Source organism: Pristis pectinata, chromosome 19, assembly GCF_009764475.1.
Source record: "Pristis pectinata isolate sPriPec2 chromosome 19, sPriPec2.1.pri, whole genome shotgun sequence".
In the NCBI taxonomy this organism is placed as follows: Eukaryota; Metazoa; Chordata; class Chondrichthyes; order Rhinopristiformes; family Pristidae; genus Pristis; species Pristis pectinata.
Window position 1 is genome coordinate 29,963,524 of NC_067423.1, and position 22,337 is coordinate 29,985,860.

The window sequence follows — 22,337 nt, forward strand, 5'->3', positions numbered from 1 at the left end:
ACCTCCACAGTTCAGCAACTGCTCGTTCACCCCACTGCCTCCAGTCCCCACCATCATTTTCCTTCTAAAGCTGCCAAGGTGATTATTCACCAAATCAGACCAAGAACGACTGGCAAGTTAACCAAAAGGATTTAATTATGTTGGAATACCCCAGAATCTATTTTAGGAACCATGAGTGAGTTTCTAACTTGTATCACTGCATGATATCAAAATTAGGGTGTATCTCACAATACTAGGCATGCATTTCTCACCTATAGGATTGTTTGGCATTATTCAAGCAATTTGTTTCCATAGCAATGCACCCACTTAGAAAGATTTCACCCTAATGTCTACAGAATTGGAGTTCAAAGCTAGAGTAAAGATCAATCACAGATGTAAATCAGCACTGATAAAGTAAGCAATTTTTTGTTGTTTGCTGAAAAGTCTGTTAGCAATGACAGTGTATTAAACAAGGAGGGTCTGTCTGATGCTCAAAACCAAGGGTTCATCACTGCCTTGTCTGATGGTGCACTTTTGGTGTTTCCTTCTTGGATGGTCTCCTTCCCTACTGCCTGCAGCTTTTTCTTTTCCATTAGATGTATAACAATCCTATTTTGTACCATAGCTGCTGGCAAATCAAACATCACAGTAATTTTTCATCCTTCCTCTCTCTCCATCATACAAAAGCCATTTTCTGATGTTCCCCTTACTCTCAAAAGTTTAGCTGAACAGCTGTCTTCTTCAGCCTAGTCTTTTATCACTGAAAACGACTCTCATCTTTAGCCTTGTAAGTAGTTTCAATATTCTATCTTTTGCTGTTAACATTTTCAGCTAATTTCTGTTTTGTGTATAATCCAAGGTTTCTTTTTAGTTTCCAAGAGATTAAAAAAATCGTAATCATTCACTTTTTGCAAGAGTGGTTTGTATAAGTGGCCTTTAGCCAGTGAAGCTGATTGGCTGCAAAAATGGGTTTCAATTTGCTCTCTTGAAAATTGAACAAGAAAACAGATTCAGTCTCTACAATTTCATATGACACAATCAAGTATTGTTTGTTTTCTTAATATATACTGGATAATTTATGCATTTTTAAAGCAGAATTTATGTGAGCCGGTCTTTGGTTTTCAGTGGACAATTTATGTATTTAATAGTTTCAATCATTTAAATGAAGATTTTCTGACTATAATGATTATATTCTGTAATATTTATAAAGCAACAGAAGAAGATATTTTGCAGGAGTTCTGAAAGCTTCCTTTTGATTAGTTATGACTGCAATTATATCTATTTAAAGATTTTGTGTTATAAAATCTCGTGTGTTTAAATAATTATGTTAGACTTATTCTGAGTTTGTGTAATTTGAATAATCCTTCCATTAAGATATCCCCAAGCATTTGATGGAATAATCGGAATCTGGCCACCACCCAGAATAAAATCTCTTGCAATTGATGAAGTGAAACCATAGACTTGTGTTAAAAGCAAATTGCTGTGCCCCATTGCTTGGTAGATATAGTAAGGAGGGAGTTGATTGGCATGGTGTTGATGGGAATGGGTCAGCATTGTCCAATATTCATGCTCCAATCATTCTGCCATTTCTTTGTTTGCACACATACTGCCAGGTCACCTGTAATTGGATGTACAAGTAGTAAGGCTATTTTACGTTTCTTGCAAAAATAAGGATGGTTAATTTATTCTCAGAGTTCAAACAATTGCAATCCAAAGTGCCCATTTTCTTGCACATAATAATGGCTGATGATGAATTGTCTCTCTGATTTTCCTTTCATTCTTGTGAGTTTAGTTCTATTACTTTTATATTAGTTATGGAATGGAACAGATCTGGTCTACAAGTTAAAAGTTCTAAATTGGGGCAAGGCAAATTTTGATGATATTGGACAGGAACTTGCAAAAGTTGCTTGAAGTAGGTTGCTTGCAGGACATTCAGCAAGTGGGAGGTTTTAAAAAGTGAGATAATGAGATTTCAAGGTTTGCATGTTCCTTTTAGAGTGAAGGGCAAGGCTGGCAGGAGTAGGGGGATCCTGGATGATGAGGGATATTGAGGGTCTGGTCAGGAAAAAGAAGGAGGCATGGGTCAGGTACAGGTAGCTGGGATCAAGTGAATCCTGGAGGATTATAGGGGATGCTGGAGTATACTTAAGAAGGAAATCAGAAGGGCAAAAAAGGGGCATGAGACAGCTTTGGAAGAGAAGATTAAAGAGAATCCAAAGAGATTTTATATACATTAAGGGAAAAAGAGGAACTAGGGAGAAAATAGGGTTCCTCAAAGACTAAAGTGGACATCATTGTGTTGTACCGCAGGGGATGGGTGAGATCCTCAATGAATATTTCTCCTCTGTTTTTACCGCAAGAAAGACATGAAGACTTGAGAACTTGAGATAGTTGATAGGGATGTCTTGGGGATAATCTGCATTACAACAGAAGAGGTGCTGGTCATCTTAAAATGTATGAAGGTAGATAAATCTCTGGGGCCTGACTGGGTATATCCAAGAACACTGGGAAGTGAGAGAAAAAATTGTGGGAGCCCAGGCTGAGATATATGCATCATCGTTAGCCGCAGGTGAGGTGTCAGAGGATTGGAGGGTGCCTTTATTTAAGAAGGTCTGCAAAGAAAAACCTGGGAACTATAGACCAGTAAGCCTAACTTCTGTGGTAGGTAAGTTAATGGAGGGGATTCTGAGCAATAAGATATGCATGCATTTGGAAAGACAGGAGTTGATTAGTGATAGTCAGTATGTCTTTGTGTGTGATCACATGAATTTTATTGAGTCTTTTGAAGAAGTAACCAAGAAAGTTGTTGAGGGCAGGGCGGTAGACATAGTTGAAATGGACTTCAGTAAGGCCCTTGATAAGCTTCCACGTGGTAGGCTGCTTTGGAAAGCGAGATTACATGGGATCCAGGGAGAGTGAGCTAAATGGACACACATTTATCTTTAGGGTAGGAAGCAGAGGGTGATGGTAGAGGGTTGTTTTTTTTATCTCTGGAGGTTTGTGATTAGTGGTTTGCCTTTAGGGGTTGGTGCTAGGCTCATTGCTATTTATCATCTATCTCAAGGAGTTGGATGAGAATGTACAAGCATGGTTAGTAAGTTTGCAGATGACACCAAAATAGGTAGTATCGTCGACAGTGAAGATAGTTATCAAGAATTGCAACAGGATCTTGATCAGCTGGGTAAGTGGGCCGAGGAATGGCAAATGGAGGTTAATTCAGACAAGTGTGATGTGTTGCATTTTGGGAAGACAAATCGGGGTACGATTTTCACAGTGAACAGTAGGGCCCTAGGGAGTGTTGTAGAACAGAGGGACCTAGGAGTGTATGTATATGGTTCCCTTAAAGTTGCATCACAGGTTGACAGCATGGTGAAGAAGGCTTTTGGCATGCTGACCTTCATCAGACAGAGCCTTGAGTATAGAAGTTGGGACGTTATGTTGCAGTTGTACGCGACATTGGTGAAGCTGCACTTGGAGTATTGTGTTCACTTTTAGTCACCCTACTATAGGAAAGATGTCATTAATCTGGAAAGAGTGCAGACAAGATTAATGAGGATGATGCCAGGTCTTGAGGGACTGAGTTAAAGGGAGAGGTTGAGCAGGCTAGCACTTTATTGATTGGACCATAGAAGAAAGAGGAGTTATCTGATAGAGGCATATAAAATCATGAGAGACATAGACAGGGTGAATGCACACAGTCTATTTCCAAGGGTAGGAGAATCAAGAAGTAGACGGCATAGGTGCAAGGTGAGAGAGGAGAGATTTAATAGGAACCTGAGGGGCAACTTTTTCACCCAGAGGCTGGTCCATAAATGGAATGAGCTGCCAGAGGAAGTGGTTGAGACTGGTACATTAACAACATTTAAAAGGCACTTGGACAGGTCGATGGATAGGACAGATTTAGAGGAATATGAGCTAAATATGGGCAAATGGGACTAGCTTTGATGAGTATCTTGGTTGGTATGGACTAGTTGAGCCGAAGGGCCTGTTTCCATGCTGTATGACTCAATGACTTTATGATTCCAAGCAAAACCTCTGTGCCTTTTCACCCAAGGTTGTGTGGCTGAGACATGGAATACAGAGCACACTGTTCAAACCACTCTCTGTAGTTAAGTACACTGGTACTTTCAAACCAAGCTGCAATGCATAGTTAATGCATTCTTTGTTCAAGAAGGGAAAAAGGGATAATCCAGGTAATTATAGGCCAGTGAGCCTCATGTCAGTGGTAGGGAACCTATTGGAGAGAGTACTGATGAACAGGATTTATGCACATTTGGAAAGGCATAGCCTGCTTAGGAGCAGTCAACATGGCTTTCTGTGGGGCAGGTCATGTCATACAAACTTGATTGAGTGTTTTGAGGAGGTGATAAAGGTGCTCGATGTGGACGTTACCTACATGGATTTTAGTAAGGTATTTGACAAGGTCTCTCACGGTAGGTTGATTCAGAAGATAAAGATGCATGGGATCCAGGATAAAGTTCGGACTGGCTTGCCCATAGAAGACAGAGAGTAGGGGTGGAAGGCTTTTATTCTGGCTGGAGGTCAGTGACCAGTGGTGTTCCATAAGGATTGGTGCTGGCATTAGCAAGTTTGCGGATGACACCAAGATTGGTGGAGTTGTGGACAGTGTAAAGGACTATCAAAGAATACAGCGGGATGTAGACCAGTTACAGATATGGGCAGATGGAGTTAAATCCAGGCAACTGTGAGGTTGTTGCATTTTGGGAGGTCAAATGAAAGTATAGAGTTAATGGTAAGCCCCTTAATAGCATTGAGGTACAGAGGGACCTTGGGGTCCAGACCCAAAGTTCGCTGGAAGTTGCTATGCAAGTGGATAAGGTGGTAAAGAAGGCATATGGAATGCTTGCCTTCATTGGTAGGGATGCTGAGTATAAGAGTAAGGAAGTCATGCTGCAGCTATGTAAAACTTTGGTCAGACCGCACTTGTTGTGTGCAGTTCTGGTCACCCCCTTATAGGAAGGATGTGGAGACTGCAGAAAAGGTGCAGAAGAGGTTTACTAGAATGCTGCCTGGATTAAATGGTATGAGCTATAAGGAAAGGTTGGACAAACTTGGGTTATTCTCTTTAGAGCCTCAGAGGCTGAGGGGAGACCTGACAGAGGTTTTTGAAATTATGGGAGGCATAGATAGGGTAGACAGTCAGAATCTGTTCCCCAGGTGGAAATGTCAAGCACCAGAGGACATGCTTTTAAGGTGCAGGGTGGGGGGGAGTTTAAAAGCAACGTGAGGGGCAAGTTTTTTACACAGAGAGTGGCAGGTGCCAGGAATAGGTTACCGGGGTAGTAGTGGAATCAGGCAGTTTGGTGGCATTTAAGAAGCTTTTAGATAGACACATGAATGTGGAGGAATATGGATAATAAACAGAAGAAAGACATTTAGTATAAATCGGCATTAAGGTTGGAACAACATTGTGGGCCGAATGGCCTGTCCAGTCCTGTACTGTTCTATGTTCTATCTTTGTGCCCTACATTATTAAAATGATTGAGAGAAATAACACCAGTTGCACACATTTTCAATCTACCTCAGGAAGTGACTTACAGCAATTTCCTGCCTCAGCAGTAGAGGCAGATTAAACAAACTGTCACAAATGTCCACTACAGTGATATTCTGATGCAATATGTGTGCTCAGTTAAATCCAAAAATTATTAACTATATAACAGATCATTTTTCATTTTCTCCATGATATGGAACAGGACTGGCAGAATTTCCGTGTGATTCTGCCATGCGCTTACAACAAAGGAATCGGCTTGTCATTCAACAATAGTTTGTTTGCTTCAGGAGCTATTAAGAAAAAAAATAACACATTTAAAGAGCATTTTATAATGTCTGCAGGATGTGGAAATGTGATTCATAACTAATTAATTACTTAAAAAATGCAAATCATAGTTTGTCAGCAAATGTGCCAGTTAAATTTGTGTATGTCAAACTCCCACAAGCAATAAATGGGTTACTCTTTATCGCAAAAATTGATTGAGAAATTATGTTGACCAAGATTCAGGCAGACTTTCTGCTATTCTTAAAATACCTGACAAGGAGGCAATTCTTCCAATATCTGAGTGAAACTGATTCCAGGCATTTACGCTGTACAGACAGATATTTGGATCATTTTTAGAAAGTGGCCAAAGTCGGTGGGAAGTATGGATTCACTCTAATATCAACAATTTGATCTGTCTTTGGCTGCATTTCACCTGCACCAGTACTGGGGACAGAATATCTCAATTAATTTAGAAGCCAACTTCTTTGTTCCTCGTACTTGTCCGTTTTCTCCACTCTAAGAATTGTAAATGAATAGAACATTGGGCTCAACTCTAATCTCTGTTCAAGTTGTCTGCCAACACTTTTGCCATAGTCCTCCATATCAGTTGTGGACAGCTGAATAGGTACCAGAGACATGAACACACAAAGTGCTGGAGTAACTCAGCAGGTCAGGCAGCATCTATGGAGGGAAATGAACAGTCAACGTTTTGGGTTGAGACCCTTAATCAGGAAGAGAGCAGAAGCCAGAATAAGAAGGTCAGGGGAGGGGGAGGAGCCCAGGCTGGCAGGTGATAGGTGAGTCCAGGTGAGAGGGGGAAGATAGGTGGGTGGGGGAGGGGAGAGATGTAAGAAGCTGAGAGGTAATAGGTAGCAGAGGCAAAGGGCTGAAGAAGAAGGAATCTGGTAGGAAAGGTCAGTGGACCATGGAATAAAGGGAAGGAGGTGGAGAATAGATGGACAGGTCATGAGGGCAGGGGAAGGGGAAAGAGAAGGGGTGGGGGGGGCCACAGGAATGGGGGAAGACAAAGGGGGGGTGGAAAAGTGGGGGTAGAAGAGGGGAGGGGTTACTGGAAGTTAGAGAAGTCAATGTTGAGGCCGTCAGGTTGGAGACTACCAAGGCAGAATATGAGGTGTTGTTCTTCCAACCTACGTCTGGCCTCAACGTGACAGTAGGGGAGGCCATGGATAGACATGTCAATATGGGAGTGGGATGTGGAATTGAAGTGGCTGGCCACCAGGACATCACTGCTTTCGCGGCAAACAGAGCAGAGGTGCTCGACGAAGGGGTCACCCAATCTGCATCGGGTCTCACTGATGTAGAGGAGGCCACACTGGGAGCACCGGATGCAATAAATGACACCCTCGGATTGAAGCACCACCTTGAAACAAGTACCAGAGATGTATATTTGGTTACATCCAGTTGGTTTAGGAGAGGAAAGGAAAAAACAATGAAAATTTGAATGCAAGTATTTATTGAGAATTGGAATAGTCAAATTATAGGAAGTATATCAAGATACATAGATATGGCCTGGTTTACATGGAATGGACTATAAGTACAACCACTGTGCTTCATGTCAAAGAGAAGTTTTAAGGGACAATGTTAAGTTGAGCAGTGTGCACACACTTAAGATTTGGGTATTCTGTAGATATAAAAACATTATGTTAACCTCCAACTTCATCATTCTTTAAAGTCACAAATTTAACATTTAACGTCTATTTCATATACAGCAATAATCTCTTTGGATGTGATGTTTTCCCAATTAATTTATCTGAAATCATCACTTCTGCATTCTTCAAGAATATGGGTCTGTTGAATAAGTATTACAACCAGCCCTTCATACATTTCTTCCATTTATTCAAGCTTCCCATTTGCCAGGCAAACAAAAAATGTAAAGTTGGTGGGCTGCACTTTAATATGATTGTCACTTCTTGGTATGGACATTTTCTTTGGGGACTGCTTGCACAACACATGTGTTACTAAAAAAAGATAGTGAATTAATTCTTTCCCTAGTTTGCATTCTATGTTCTTTAAGCATTGTGGGTACTTGGGCTATGTTGTAAAGATAAAGGAAATACTATTCCTCTGAGAGTATCCAATCTCCTTGTGTGCACAAAGCAGGAAACTAAACATCAAAGAAAAGGCACTATTATATTAGAACATACACCAATTAAAATGTGAGAAAGTAGAAATGCAGTCCAGGCATTCTAATCTTACATATGTAATACCTTTAATGCTGGGATCCATTAATAATATATACTAGCCTATAAATTGGATTGGACACATTTAGGTACACAGATGGAATTCCAGCACCAGACCCATCCTATAAAAATCACTAATTTGATGAAGGTGAAAAACTTTCAGAAAAACTTCGAGGAAAAACTTTCAGGTTTTTTGAAAGTGTCCTAATGTACTTCCTACTTCAACAGAAGTGGTAAGTCTTGGACTGTGTGTTTCCTTATGGGAGCTGCATAAAAATCTCATCATTCTTTGCCACACTGATCACAGGGAAGCACATTATAACATAAAGGACATCTTTGCATGGTTGTAAAAGATTGTTATGGAGGATTAGTGCTGTCACCATTCTCTGTGACCAGCCCCTCCCCCATGTGATCCATTGTACTGATTCTATCCCATGCCATGAATGTTCTGACAGTACTGCAATGTGCAGGATATTTTGTGAGTCAGCAATCGCAGAATGATGCACTAGCTGCTTAAAACAAAATGGCTGCAAACAATGATGGAATATGAAAACATTGTTGTCCAGATATTTTGATCATTGGAATATGAGTATATCATATGCTGTACTCAAAACATCAAAATCAGATTGGAGATTCTTTAATTGTGACTCACGAAGGATTTTCTCTGTTTGTCTTATCACAATCATTCTTCTGATGTGGCAGGTCCCGTTTAATCAAAATGGTGTCAAGGGTGCAGTGCTGACAATAACACAAAATTGCATGGTCATCTGACTCTGCATAGAGGTCAGACACTAGGATAGGTGCTAACTGGAAATGCCTGAGCCAATTTCATGAACGTCATCATTTTCTTCCCCCCACCCCTCCCAAAAAAATTCTTGTGCATTCATTCCAGTGAGAATTAACTTTGGGTTGCACACCACTAAATAAACAAGCACAGTGCAATCCAATCTCTGAGCAGATAGCCCTTAAACCTTGACTGCAACTAAACAGTAAAACCTTCCATTCAATTGTCCTACAACAGAAAGTGTTATTAATATGAAAGGCACATTGATGTGGCGACTTTGGCAAGGTTGTAATTGTGATTGTTTTTGTTACGTTTGTCTCATGCCATTAACTTATGAACAAATTCCCAGCTTTTATATGAAACTCTGAGATCCAAGTGGTTTGATGTTGTTTTTAATTTGATGCAAAAATATAGATAGTTCTTATGTAGAAATGCAAGTTTGATTTCATTCATAATTGACATTTAATGAAAACATTGTGTGATTTAACAAATTAAAGCAGAGTGAAAATTAGTTGTGGATCTTAAACCACCATAGTTGATTATAATGAACTCAATAAAAAACATCTGACTAAACATGAAGAAATAAAGGGAAGTTTTATTATTTGCCATCTTGTATGCAGATTAGATCATAGATGGGAATATGCATTATATGAATTATAAGAATTATGTAAATTTAACAAGACCAATGAAGCCTGTCCTCAATCTCTGAAATGAAGTAGTTTGCTATCATTTGTTCTGCATTTTCTCTGGATGTATTTTAATCTTCCAAAGTAATGCTTTGTTGTTAAGTTTATCACTTTATGACACTTTAATCAGTTGGAATGCTTTCTAGAGTCTTCAAGCTTCCAATATTTTTTTAATATAAATGGAAGTCTAGAAATTTTAGACATTTTTGGCACGTTTTGACATGGTTGAAGTCCAGCCCATCAGATAGTTGGACCAGGTACTCCTGGTCACCATTCCATTTAAGTGTGGCTGACATTTCTTCAGTATCATTTGTGTAAATGATGCCATCGTCATCACACACCACACTCATTTCTACCTTACCAATCGAAATGGAAGCAACAGTAAGCACCTGTGAGTACTACTTTTAACTTCCATAAAAACAAGAAACAAATCCCACAGAAAGTGGGCAAGGAAATCTGAATTGAAGGATCCTAACTGGAACATTGACAAATTGCTATCTGCATCTTCCGGCCTATGCTTATTTGTTACATAATTGTTAGGTCTCACAGTAATTACTGCAGACTTTCAAAACCATGTACGGTACTGATTTGCTGTGCTCTCTGCCTCAATAATGAGCCAATGCCTTGTGCGGGGCTCCTTGTGAGGATGATCGTGCAGTAGTGTGGCTACGCTTATTAAAGACAACTACCCACTATCCATGGCAACCTTTTCTATTGCTGTACTGTGGCTTACGTGGAGCATATTCTTTAAGGCTGTGATTTGCTTCCCAAGATTCTTGGTGGTAATGATGTGGAAACTGCAATCTCTGCAGGCAGTTGTCATTCAAAACCACATCAATCTTATATAACTGCACCAGTCATGGTGAAAACCACACCAATTTTTTTTTCCCCAAGATAAATGTTCCCAATTTTGTAGGTTTTTTTGGTGACTTTTTTTAAATAAAACAATGACCCTAATTCTACTTCCTCACAATTTTTAATCAAGATGTGTCTCACTCTTCTAAACTTCTGCAGATACAAGCCTAGCCTGTCCAATCTTACCAAATAGGACAACATATCCATTTTAGAAATCGGTTTGGTAAACCTTCTCTGAACTACTTCCAACGTAATCACAAATGAACAAAGTACAGAGTATACCAGATAACCTCTCTACTTTTGTATTCAATTCACATAGCAATTAATAATAACATTGTGTTAATTTTCCTAATTACTCGCTGTACCTACATATTAGTCTTTTGCAAATTCAGAACACCCAGATTCCTCTGCATCTCAGAGCTCTGCAGTCTCCACTGTTTAAATAATATGCTTTAAAAAAAGTTTCCTGCTAAAATGGACAATTGGATTTTCTCTTACATTATGTTCCATTTTCCATATTTTTTCATCAGCTTTGTGTCATCAGCAAATATAACAACCATTCGGTCCCTCCAACCAAGTCATTGACATAAATTGTAAAAAGTTGAGGCCTCACCACAGATCCCTCTAGTGCTCTACTCATAACATCTTGCCAATCAGAAGAAAGCCCATTTATGCCTACTCTCTGTTTTTCATTCGGCAGCCAGCCTTCTGCGCCACTGCATCACAGACGTCTGCACCATTATGTTACCTTCTACACTGTGAGCTTTTATTTTCTGCAATAATCTTATTAAATTCTTTCTGTAAATCTAAATATAGTACATTGTCTGGTTTTCACTTTATCATAGCACATGTTGCTTCCTTAAAGAATTCCAACAAATTGGTCAAACCTGTTTTTCCCTTTCCCAAAATCATGTTGACTGCTTGATTACTTTAAATTCTTCCAGTCATCCTGCTATGTTTTCAATGATATCTTCGTATGTTTTCATTATGATGAATGTTAAGCTAACTAGCTTGTCTCCCTTCTTTTTAATTAACAAGTTATATTTGCTATTTTCCAATCCATTGAAACTCTCCCCAAGTCTAGTGAATTCTGGAAAGTGAAATTGACTGTCACACTAGCCACTTCTTTTGAGATTCTGGGATGAAATCCATGAGGACCTGGAGACTTGTTCATTAACAATGTTTTGTTCATTTTGCTCATTAACAATGTTTTGTTCATTTTGCTCAGTTCCTCTTCCTTCATGATTGTAATCTTCCTGGGTTTCTCCCTCCCTTCCAGTTCACGATTTACAGCTAGTTCTGGGATATTACTTCTATCCTCCATAGTGAAGACCTGTTTAATTCATGAAAAATACGATGATGCTGGGGGAACTCAGCAAGCCAGGCAGCATCTGTGGAGAAAAGCAGGTGGTCAACGTCTCAGGTCAGGACTGAAGATAGGAAAAGGGGGAGACCAATATATAAGAGAGAAAAGCAGGGCAGTGATAGTTGGACAAAAAAGGGGAGGCAGGGTAGGCACAAGGTGGTGATAGGTAGATGCAGGTAAAAGATAGTGATAGGCAGGTGTGGGGGGAGGTGTGGAGAGTAGATCCACTAGGGGATGGGTCAAAAGTAAGAAGAGAAAGAAAAGGGGGGGGGGGGATAGAAAAAAGAGAGAGAGGCTGGAAAAGGGAAGAAAAGAAGAAGCATGGTTGGGGGGTGTGGGGATTACAATGTGGGAGAATTCAATGTTCACGCCGTTAGGCTGCAAGGTTCCAAGACGGCGCTGTCCCTCCATTTTGCACTTGGAATTCTCCTGACAGTGGAGGAGGCCAAGGACTGACATATCAGTGATAGTGTGGGAGGGGGAGTTGAAGTGACTGGTAACGGGGAGATACAGATCGTGGTTATGGTCAGAGTGAAGTTGTTCTGCGAAATGGTCACCTAGCCTGCATTTGGTCTCACCGATGTAGAGGAGGCCACACTTTGTGGTGGGGGCAGTGGAAAGTTCCCGGGATGGGTTGGGGGGGGGTGTGGAGGAGTGAACTAAGGAGTCGCGGAGAGAGCGGTCCCTGTGATAGGCAGAAAGGGGTGGGAGGGGATGATATGCGTGGTAGAGGTGTCCCATTGGAGATGGGGAAAGTGGTGGAGAATGATATGTTGGATACGTAGGCCCAAACAGTCCTTTCAGGTGAGACAGACATTCACCTGCACCTCCCTTCATATCATCTACTGCATTCAGTGCTTCAAGTGTGGCCTCCTCTACGTTGGTGAGACCAAATGCAGATGAGGTGACTGTTTCGCAGAACACCTGCGCTCTGTCTGTAACCGCGATCTGCATCTCCCCGTTGCTAGTCACTTTAACTCCCCCTCCCACACTATCACTGATAAGTCAGTCCTCGGCCTCCTCCACTGCCAGGAGAATTCCAAGCATAAACTGGAGGAACAGCAGCTCATTTTCCACCTTGGAACCTTGCAGCCTAACGGCGTGAACATTGTATTCTCCCACTTTAAGTAATCCCTACACCCCCCAACCATGCTTCCTCTCTTCCTCCCTTTCCTAGCCTATCTCTCCTTTTTCTAACCCCTTTTTATTCTCTCCTTACCTTTGCCCCATCCCCTGGTGGATCTGCTCTCCCCTCCTCCTGCACCTGCCTCTCACCATCTCTTACCTGCATCTACCTATCACCACCTTGTGCCCACCCCACCTCCCCTCTTTTGTCCACCTATCACTGCTCTGCTTTTCCCTCCTATATATTGAGCTTCCCCTTTTCCCATCTTCAGTCTTGAAGAAGGGTCCTGACCCAAAATGTTGACCGCCTGCTTTTCTCCACAGATGCTGCATGGCCTGCTGAGTTCCTCCAGCATCATAGTGTTTTTCATCTAGATTCCAGCGTCTGCTGTCCTTTGTTTCTCCTGTTTAATTCATCCTTATTTTCCATTATTAATTCCCTAAAGTCACTTTCTATAGGATGAGTGCTCACTCAGATGTTTTTGTTTCCGTTCCAAGTATCTATGAAAATGCTTACCATCTGTTTTATATTTCTCAATAGTTTTGTCCGGTACTATATTGTTCCTTCTTTATTAACCTATTCAGCCATTCTTACCATTTTTTTACATTCTGTACAATCTTCTGACTTGCCACTTTCTTTGCACAATATATGTGTTTTCTGCCTCTAAGTTCCTCCCACTTCAGGTCCTAATGAACTTCATCTTGGCACCTTGAAAGAAGTGGCTAATGATATAGATTATGCATTAGTTTTAATTTTCCAAACTTCTGAAGATTCATGAAAGATGCCATTAAATAACCTCATATTCCACTGCGTCTCAAAGCTTGATATGCTTTCCTGATCTTTGCCATCTATGCCGAATGTGAAAGATGCAATTTGTATAGACTCAATGTCTTTTTTCTACTAGTTTAGCTAGTTGTATTAATCTATCACAAGGGAATAAGTAATATTCTAATCAAGCATAGGTTCCACCAATGGAAATACCTATCCATTTTTTTAATGCTATTAAGCTGGAGGATGGAGATGTTGATTATTTACTTTGCCTTCATAAAGTACAAGTTAGACCTCAGCTACTGCATTGTGTTGATTCAGCCTGCCACACTTTTAGAAACTTATCAAGGCCTCAGAGAAGGTCCACAGTATATAATGTGGTACCAGGGATGACTGAGTTCACTGAAGAAGAATCTGGAGAACCTAGGGTTGTTGTAAAATTGGTCAAAGTTTGAGAGGTTTTGATAAAGATGTTCAAAATTCTGAATGCTTTTGAAACCTCAATAATGAGAAATTGTTTCCATTGACAAAGGCTCAGTAACAAGAGGTCCCAGATTGATCGCCAAAAGAACCAGAGATGAGGGGGCAAGACATTATTTTGGATATCTTTTGTTGCAATCTGGGATGTAGTCTTTTAGAAAGGAAAAATGGACCAGATTCACCACTAACCTTCAAAAGAGAATGAGATATAAACTTGAAGAGAAAAATGTTCACAGGCTAATGGGAAAGAGGAAGGAATGGAATTAATTGGATCGCTATATCAAAAAGTTCATACTGGATTCACACTTGTTGGCGTTGCTGACAAGGTTTGAATATATTGACCATTCATAACCACCTTGAGAAGGTGATGGTGAGCCTCTGCCTTAAATGACTGCATTGCCCCTAATACTGTTGGGTAGGGATTTTGACCCATCATCGGTGAAAGAATGGTGATATATTTCCAAGTCAGCATGGTCTTTTGGCATGGTTGATAGAGAGTTACCAACTATGTCTCTACTATTGATATGACTTTAACTCCCAATAAGTGGTCTCAAAGTTACACTGGTATTATTCCAAGTAACTTGGACTGAGTTTCCAATAAATGATAAGGTTGCCATTGATATGTGATTCCATAGGTTTTTTTTAAGACTTGCATTTTATCATTCTTGGTCAGAGTTTATTGACAAAAACAATAAACTGAAATTCCAAAATGAAAAGCTGACATTTTAATGCAGAAGGAAATGGACAAAATTGCTTTTGAGAATGGGGGAATTTCAATTGTATTGTTTACATGAACGGAGCTATAAAAAACAGTCTCTTGGGCATTAGAAGAGTTTGAGTTTTGACAGAACCAGGCAATAAAATTGATGCTGGCTCCAGAGTGATTAATAGTATAAATTTAGCCCAAAGTTGGTCACATTTTATGCACAAATGGTAGCAATACTTTTCTCACATTGTTTGATCAGTAAACATTGCAAAATGAGCTAAAATGCTTTATTTATTGGGAAAAATAGTGAGTGAAAAATGGGATGTGTATGTTGGGGGGTAACAAATAATATCAAAGACTCATTGAGTGACCCAGATATTGTCGGTTAAATCTAAATCACATTCTCAACTTGTTGGAACTCACAATAAGACGATGCATGAGGACATGTATAATAGGAACGTAAGTCCATATTTTAAGTTTTTATGCCTGGGTCTTATTCCATTCCATGGTCCTGTTGGTAGTACTCTTGCCCCTGAATTGCAAAGTTGTAGCTCCATCCTCATCCAAAGATTTGGAAACAAAATTCAGGCAGACACTTCAGTGCTGAGCGAGTGCTTTCAGACAAGATATTAAACCAAGACTTCAAATGCCTCCTCAGATGGATGTAAAAGATCCCAAGATATTATTTCCAATAAGACTAAAGGGTTTCTTCCCAGTGTCTGGGACAGTTGTTACTTTTCATCCAACCTCACTAAAACAGATTATCTGTTTACTATCACATTCTGGGACTTGACTAAGGAAAAATTGGCCACTTTATTTTCTACATTGCTACTGTAGCAAGACGTCAAATATGCTTTACAGGGCACATTTGGACATTCTGAGCATTAAAAAATGCTTTATAACTTCAAACCACTTTTAGAAAACAATTGTGGATAACATCTGGAGAACATTCAATAATCTGCCATGTGAGTAAAATAAATTCTAAGGATAATATCAATTATCACTGGCAGTACTATGCATGTTTCTGCAAATGAATAAATTAAAGGTTCAGAGAATTAGCTTTAAGAATGTTAGAAGCATATAACAAGGAATGGTCATCAACTCAACTTTTCCCCCACAAAGCAGTGTAATCAAGTTTTTTTTGGACTTTATTCAATCAGTTTCCAAACAGTTTTCATAATTATCCCATGATCCTCAGTTTAATGGAAGGAAACTCCATAATATTAATGCATCCTCACATCTGATAAAAGTATATAAAATTACAAGAGACAAAGAGAGGGTCAGAATCATTTTTCCATGGTGAGGGTATCAAAAGCAAGAGGGCATAGGTTTAAGGTGAGAGAAAGGAATTTTAAGAGGGATTTGAGGGGAAAGTTTCTTTCCAAAGAGAGTGGTTGCTAACTGGAGCTCACTGCCAGAGGAGGTGTTGGAATCAGATACAATCACTGTGTCTAAGAGACATTTAGACAGGCACTTGTATAGGCAATGCACAAAGGATATGGACTTTAGGCAGGCAAATGAGATTAGTATAGATGCAGAAAAATGTCAGCACGGACACGATGGGCTCAAGGGCCTGTTTCTGTGCTATATAACTCGATGACTATTTCTGTTATTCAAATTTGGACTGGCACTTCAGAGACATTTGCGTGATTCATTTTAACCATTATTTAACAGTGTGAATACAGACTGTATTTCTGTACAGGGCTTTTTTTTTGTCAAGGAGTAGAATGTGATAATAAAATAATCTGAAGAGGTCCTGTGTACTGTTACGGACTAGGTTACTATTGGTGAATATCCCTTTAAGATAGGGCATTGTGTGTGTGTGTGTGTGTGTGTGTGTGTGTGTGTGTGTGTGTGTGTGTGTGTGTGTGTGTGGCGTGCTTACGTCAACAGAAGATAAAGGACATAATGACGTTGTTGAAGAAGTCAGTTGGAGTCAGTGAGAGGGAGAAGAGAGAGAGACACCAGCCTGCTCGTTTATCAATGGATGAGAAACAATAACTGTGTCTGTCACTACAATCCATGTATGGATTTTTGGAGTAATCCGGTGGAGTCCACTTTGTCGTTAACCTGTGGAGGGAAACAGGTGTTTGTGTGGATGGCCACATCTCGGATGCTTTTCGGGGTGGCAGATACTTCGGAACGACACAGTGGAGTTCACTTTGTTGTTGACCTGTAGGAGGGAAACAGGTATTTGTGTGGACAGCCACGATTCGGATGCTTTTCAGGGTGAGGAAGTCACTACTGAGTAAACACTGAGGTGTCGTTTGGGTTCCATCGTGGAACATTTGGATTTAGTAATTACTCTCTATTTTTTTCTCTCCATCTACGTCTTATCTTCAGACGACGGTGGTTGTTGAACAAGCCTTTGCTCATATTTCACCTTATGGCTTGCTGAACTGAACTTTAAGAATCATTCCTGGACTTGGAGTTTGGGACTTTGTCACACACACACGAAGAGTTTAGTTTTTGGGGTTAATGTTTAAGATTTAACATTTTTACTTCTAACATTCTAACATTTTTGCTTTTATTTTTCTTATTATCATAAGTAGTTATTAATAAAGTAGTCTTAAACACTTATACATGACACAGAGTGTTTCTTTTGTTGCTGGTTCGTAACAGTACAAGCCGAGCAATCAAGTGAATTGGGTGTGCTGAAAATTCTTTTTCTCTATTATACCTTGGTATCATTTTATCAGCATTGACTACATGAGTGCTTATCGTTACAGGATAAGCTTTTCAGAAAATGTATTCATTCAAGATATGCCCTGTACTTTAATATTTTGCATGTTTTGCATCTAATATGATTAAAGGATCATGAACTGGAAAATAAATATTCAGTCATAAGTTTGGGGAAGAGAAAGGAATAATCTTTGAATCTCATTCCTGGAGTAGAGACCTTTTGCAAAATCAATGGGCTATCTAGTTATCACTTGATAAATCTCTTAATATTTTCTGAGAATTTTTACTAAGAAAATATAAAGACATGAAATAATGATCAAAATTAATGTAATTCTGGTTCAGATATACTTAAGGCATTTGTTTTATCTGCAGAGGTTGCACCTCAAGTAACTATTACTGCGCCAGGGGCTAATCACCAGAGGAAAAGTACAGGTCCCACCCCAGACTGTTCACCTCCATCCCCAGATACAGCACTGAAGAACATTGAGAAAGTTATCCGACCCCAGGTGAGTTGCAGTGATATATTGTGTTGAATATTGTCAACATTGAATAAGTCAGTGTAAACAGTTGCCTATTCATATGTCACTAACATAAATTACCAGTATTTTTGTATTAAGGTGAATATGGACTTCATTCTGTTTGACTTTCTGTTTTCAATCCATGTCTATTATAGTGAACATGGCACATTAATTTCTTGCAGTTTGTTCTTATTGTAGCTTTATTCCTGGTTAGTGTATGCAAAATAGAACTAGGGCCATATTTTTATTGATAATGTGGACAGCCATTTACGAAAAGGTCATCTGAATTGGTCCAAGTATGAATCTCACATCAGAAATCTATTTTACTTCAAATGTGAAATTCATAAGCTGTTCTGGCCTACTCAGTCAGGAATCAAAGTGTTGTATAACGTGGATCAATTCTGATCTTTGACCTCTGCTGGACAGCATTGGAGGTGACAGTAATTCTTGCTGTTTTGTTGCCACAATGTCAAATCGAGTGATCAAACATATAGGCTCCCTTCTTTCACTTAACTTTGTGTGGTTACTGATGAGTTAATTTGCCAAAGCATAAATTTTGCGTAAGACCTTGGTACTTCAATATGTGTCTTACAATAAATTGATCTTAATTGAAAAAACATTAGTTTCAGGTAGGAATAACGTCAAATCTGGAGCTACAGATATAACTGTACTCCATCAACAGCAAGATGTTTGATTAATGACAAAACATTCTACTTGATACCTCTAGCACATGGCAGGAGTACGCTCCTGCTCACGATTTCCCATCATTAACATCTTGAGGTGGAGGGACGTGGTTTCTTGCTTATGTGCTACAATGATGCCAAAGTGGAAAATATGTTTAAGTTCACATGAAGATGGCCTAATGGTTTCTTCTGCTTTGGTACATATAAGTGTAGTGTACTTTTAAGAGTCAAGTATACCATTGGCTTAACTTTTGATATATTGGTGTACCAGTCATTGCTTTACAATGAGTGTTGTCTCCCTTAAATAAAGAATGTTTTGTGTGCCGCTCTACCTCTGTTGTTGGCTTCAGTAAGCAGTGGCTCCAAAGAGTCTACAAATACTTCATCTACTGTAGCTCAACCCATTTTTAGAATTGTCATGCATAGCCACTGATATACTGAGGGAGGTGTTCAAATTTATTTAGGTCTTTTGAATTCCAGAAAACGATAATATTCATGATATCAAAAATATGCAACACTTTTCAGAGCCTCACTGCACCTCAAAGTACTGCACACTCAGTGATCATTGCCATTGCCACTGTTGTTTTGTAGGCAAGTATAACAACACTAAATTGCTTTTAAATATGTCTTTGACATGTAAAATAGTCCAAAGCACTTTAAATGCATAATTTGATAAAAAATGAGTCAAAGAAGAGTGACCACAATATTAGCCAACATGAGGAATTTAAAGGGGGAGTCTGAAAGGAAGAGAGAGAATTGGAGAGGTGGTGCTTTGGGGGTTGGGGTTTAGAGGGTGGTGGGGTGGCTTGGGAGTTGGGAATGGAACAGGTTAAAGGAAGGAATTGCAAATAATAAGGCCTAGATAGCTGAAAGCACAGCAACCAATGGAAGTAGGGAAGAAAGGGGGATACACTCAGGGAAGGAATCAAAGGTTTGGAGAGTTCTGTGGCGTGACAGAGTACCTAACCTCCTCCATGCTTATCCTCATCTACTGACCTTGCCAAAGCTTACGATTGTTCTTAAAATCAAATAGTCTCTCCCTCTGGCTTCCTAGACATAAGAGCATAAGAAATAGAAGAACAAAAAGCCCATAAGGCACTTTGAGCCTTCTCCACTGTTTAAATAAAGAATGTTTTGTGAACAGCATGGCTGATCTGATATTTGGCCTCTTCCATATGAATTCAAGTTCTAGGCATTAGCAATGTCTTCAAACTTATTTCCCAGCTAAAGCAAAATACTGCAGATATTGAAAATCTGAAATAGGAAAGACAATAAATACTCAGCAAATCAGGGGTAGGGTAAGGGTACAACCTAAAACAAACTTTGTTTTGTCCCACAAACTGTATACTCTGTCTTTTCATAATTGATCCTCTACTTATCATATGTATAGATTGCTAATCATTTAAGTCCCAGCACCGGTCCCTGGGGTACTCTTTTAGTTACAGCTTGAAGTAATATTGAATATACCTGACTGTTAACCAATTGCTGCTGAATAATTATGTTAGGCCATATTTTCTATTGTTAGGTTCTAATGATCATGATAAGTAGGGGATCAATTATGAGATTTTTTTTCACAGTAGTGTTTATGGTGTTTGCACCAACTATTGTTGAATGGAAATAGAATAATTTTATTGCACACCACAATTAATAATAATAAGCCATATAATGGCAGACTTCTTGTCCCATGCATATGTCATTGATCAGTAATAATTTCCAATGGTCAAGTATAGGAAGGTTGAAGCCATTGTCTTCTACTTCTGCCACAAACTTCATATCCATACCATCAATTCCATTCCCCTTATCCGCCATGAGGGAAGCAGGTCTGTAACAATTTATATCTACTGTTGGAATACCAGAGTAACATTCGTCAACCTGCTCCTCATGGACATAGAATCAGTATTTATGGAAATAGAAAATATTTAATAGAACCATTTATGATTGTTTCCTATCGTATTTACACAAATTAAAGTGGTATCCCATTTGACCCAAGTACATTCTAAATATTTGAGCTTAGAAGTTTATCTAGGTTGGTATTGCTAACACATCGCAAAGTCATGGCTTTATGCTGTACGACACTTCTGAAATTCAGGTGCATTGGAACCAAAATTATTTCTTTACTTCTTCTCTATCTTCATTTTGTGGACCTACCAACTCTCACCAGTATTTGTCTATCAGTAATCTCTCCATTTGTTTCTACAAATTCCTTCTGCTTAAGTTGTGTATTTTTGCTTTTGACTGGAATGTCTCTGGTGTCTTAAGTAAAATTGTATAATTAAATGTGTCTTGATCTATCCTATTGCATTGTACAGTTGCTGCATTGGACATTTCCCTGCAAACATCATACATTTTTTTCCCCTTCATTGACAAAAAGTGCTTTAGAAATAAATTGCGTTCAAAGGCTTTAATTTGATAGCCATTTATTTTGTGGTATATCCAACTGAATGTGAAATGAGAAATGAAGCTTCTTTATTTTGTCATGGTACTATTATTTTGTGTTTGGTTTATTCTTTCCTCCTTGTCACTTTTTGTAATAAGCCATGTCAATGTTGATGCAATTTGAATCTAGCTTTATTTAATTTTTGAGAAATTCTCAACATTTCCTTGTCAGTCTATAAATATATCTATTAATTCATTAATTATTATATTAGGTCTCGTTTATGATACATTGTTTATCAACAAAATCCTTATTTCTTGTTTCAATTGACAAAATGCATTGATTGTAATTGAATGAATGAATGCAGTCTGGATTTTAATTAAAACTTGTTTTGGAAGTAATGACTAAATTTTCATGATCAAATATTCATTACTGTAATTAGCTCATTTTGTCCAATATAATATGAATTCATTGATCTGCTTGAGAGCTAATTAAAACATATTTTGAAGCAGAAGATGAATTCAAACTGGACAACATATTCAGTGTTATTGTTGTATGATTTTGCGTAATGACAGCAATTGGACGTAATATCTTGCTGTGGCACATAACTCCAATTTAGTATTCATTTATATTTAAATTATGCATAACCCAGTTCACTCGACCACCCCAGCATATGAATGACTTGTAATGTAAATTGTACATTTAATGTAACAAGAAGTTTAAGTGTGCAATTTATAGCTGGGAAGAGCAGACAATTGCAATAGTGCTCCATAACAATGCTTAGAATTGTTTATAACACACTGAATGTTCTGGATTTCTGATCTATGAACGACCAATAATTTAATCTAAGAGCAAAGCAGTATTTCAAGAACTTTATATTTGAGCTTGATCCTGAAATTTGTTGCCAGTGGACAAAGGTGTGGTTGTATATTTTTTGACTGAAAATTAACTTGGCCTTGTTTGGGCTGGATATTTGGGTAGAAAGTGTCTGAATAGTTAATGTTACTATTTTCGTAATCTATCTGTATCACAGTTCTGTGTTGTGTTTAATTAAAAGGAATTGTGAGTTCAGTGTTGAGCCCAAGTCTTTAACCTGGATCCCAAATACAGTGGTGGAAGAAGGGTAATTAATAATCTGTGATGATGTACAGTGAGGATCCATGTAATCCTTGGGATTGAGTGTCATATTCCAAAATGGATTCTTGTTTGAACTTGGTGGCATTGGTGAAGAGGTTGGAGAGCAGGATTCCAAGGGGATGGCCTTTGTAGGAAAGCAAGTCTTGCAAGAGGTGTTTGATAGAGGGTGGATATGCCCAAGGTACAGAAACATTAATTTTAATCTGTGGGTATTTC

The 22,337-nt window shown here is 38.9% G+C and overlaps 1 protein-coding gene across 14 annotated transcripts in view; it reads left to right on the forward strand.

Moving 5' to 3' along the window:
• anks1b (ankyrin repeat and sterile alpha motif domain containing 1B) overlaps positions 1-22,337 on the forward strand; it is a 609,252-nt gene that overhangs the window by 438,372 nt on the left and 148,543 nt on the right. For all 14 annotated transcript variants that reach the window (XM_052034200.1, XM_052034196.1, XM_052034194.1 and 11 more), the window contains one exon: positions 17,782-17,915. In XM_052034200.1, the coding sequence (XP_051890160.1) occupies positions 17,782-17,915 (134 nt within the window). The remainder of the gene's footprint in view (positions 1-17,781; positions 17,916-22,337) is intronic.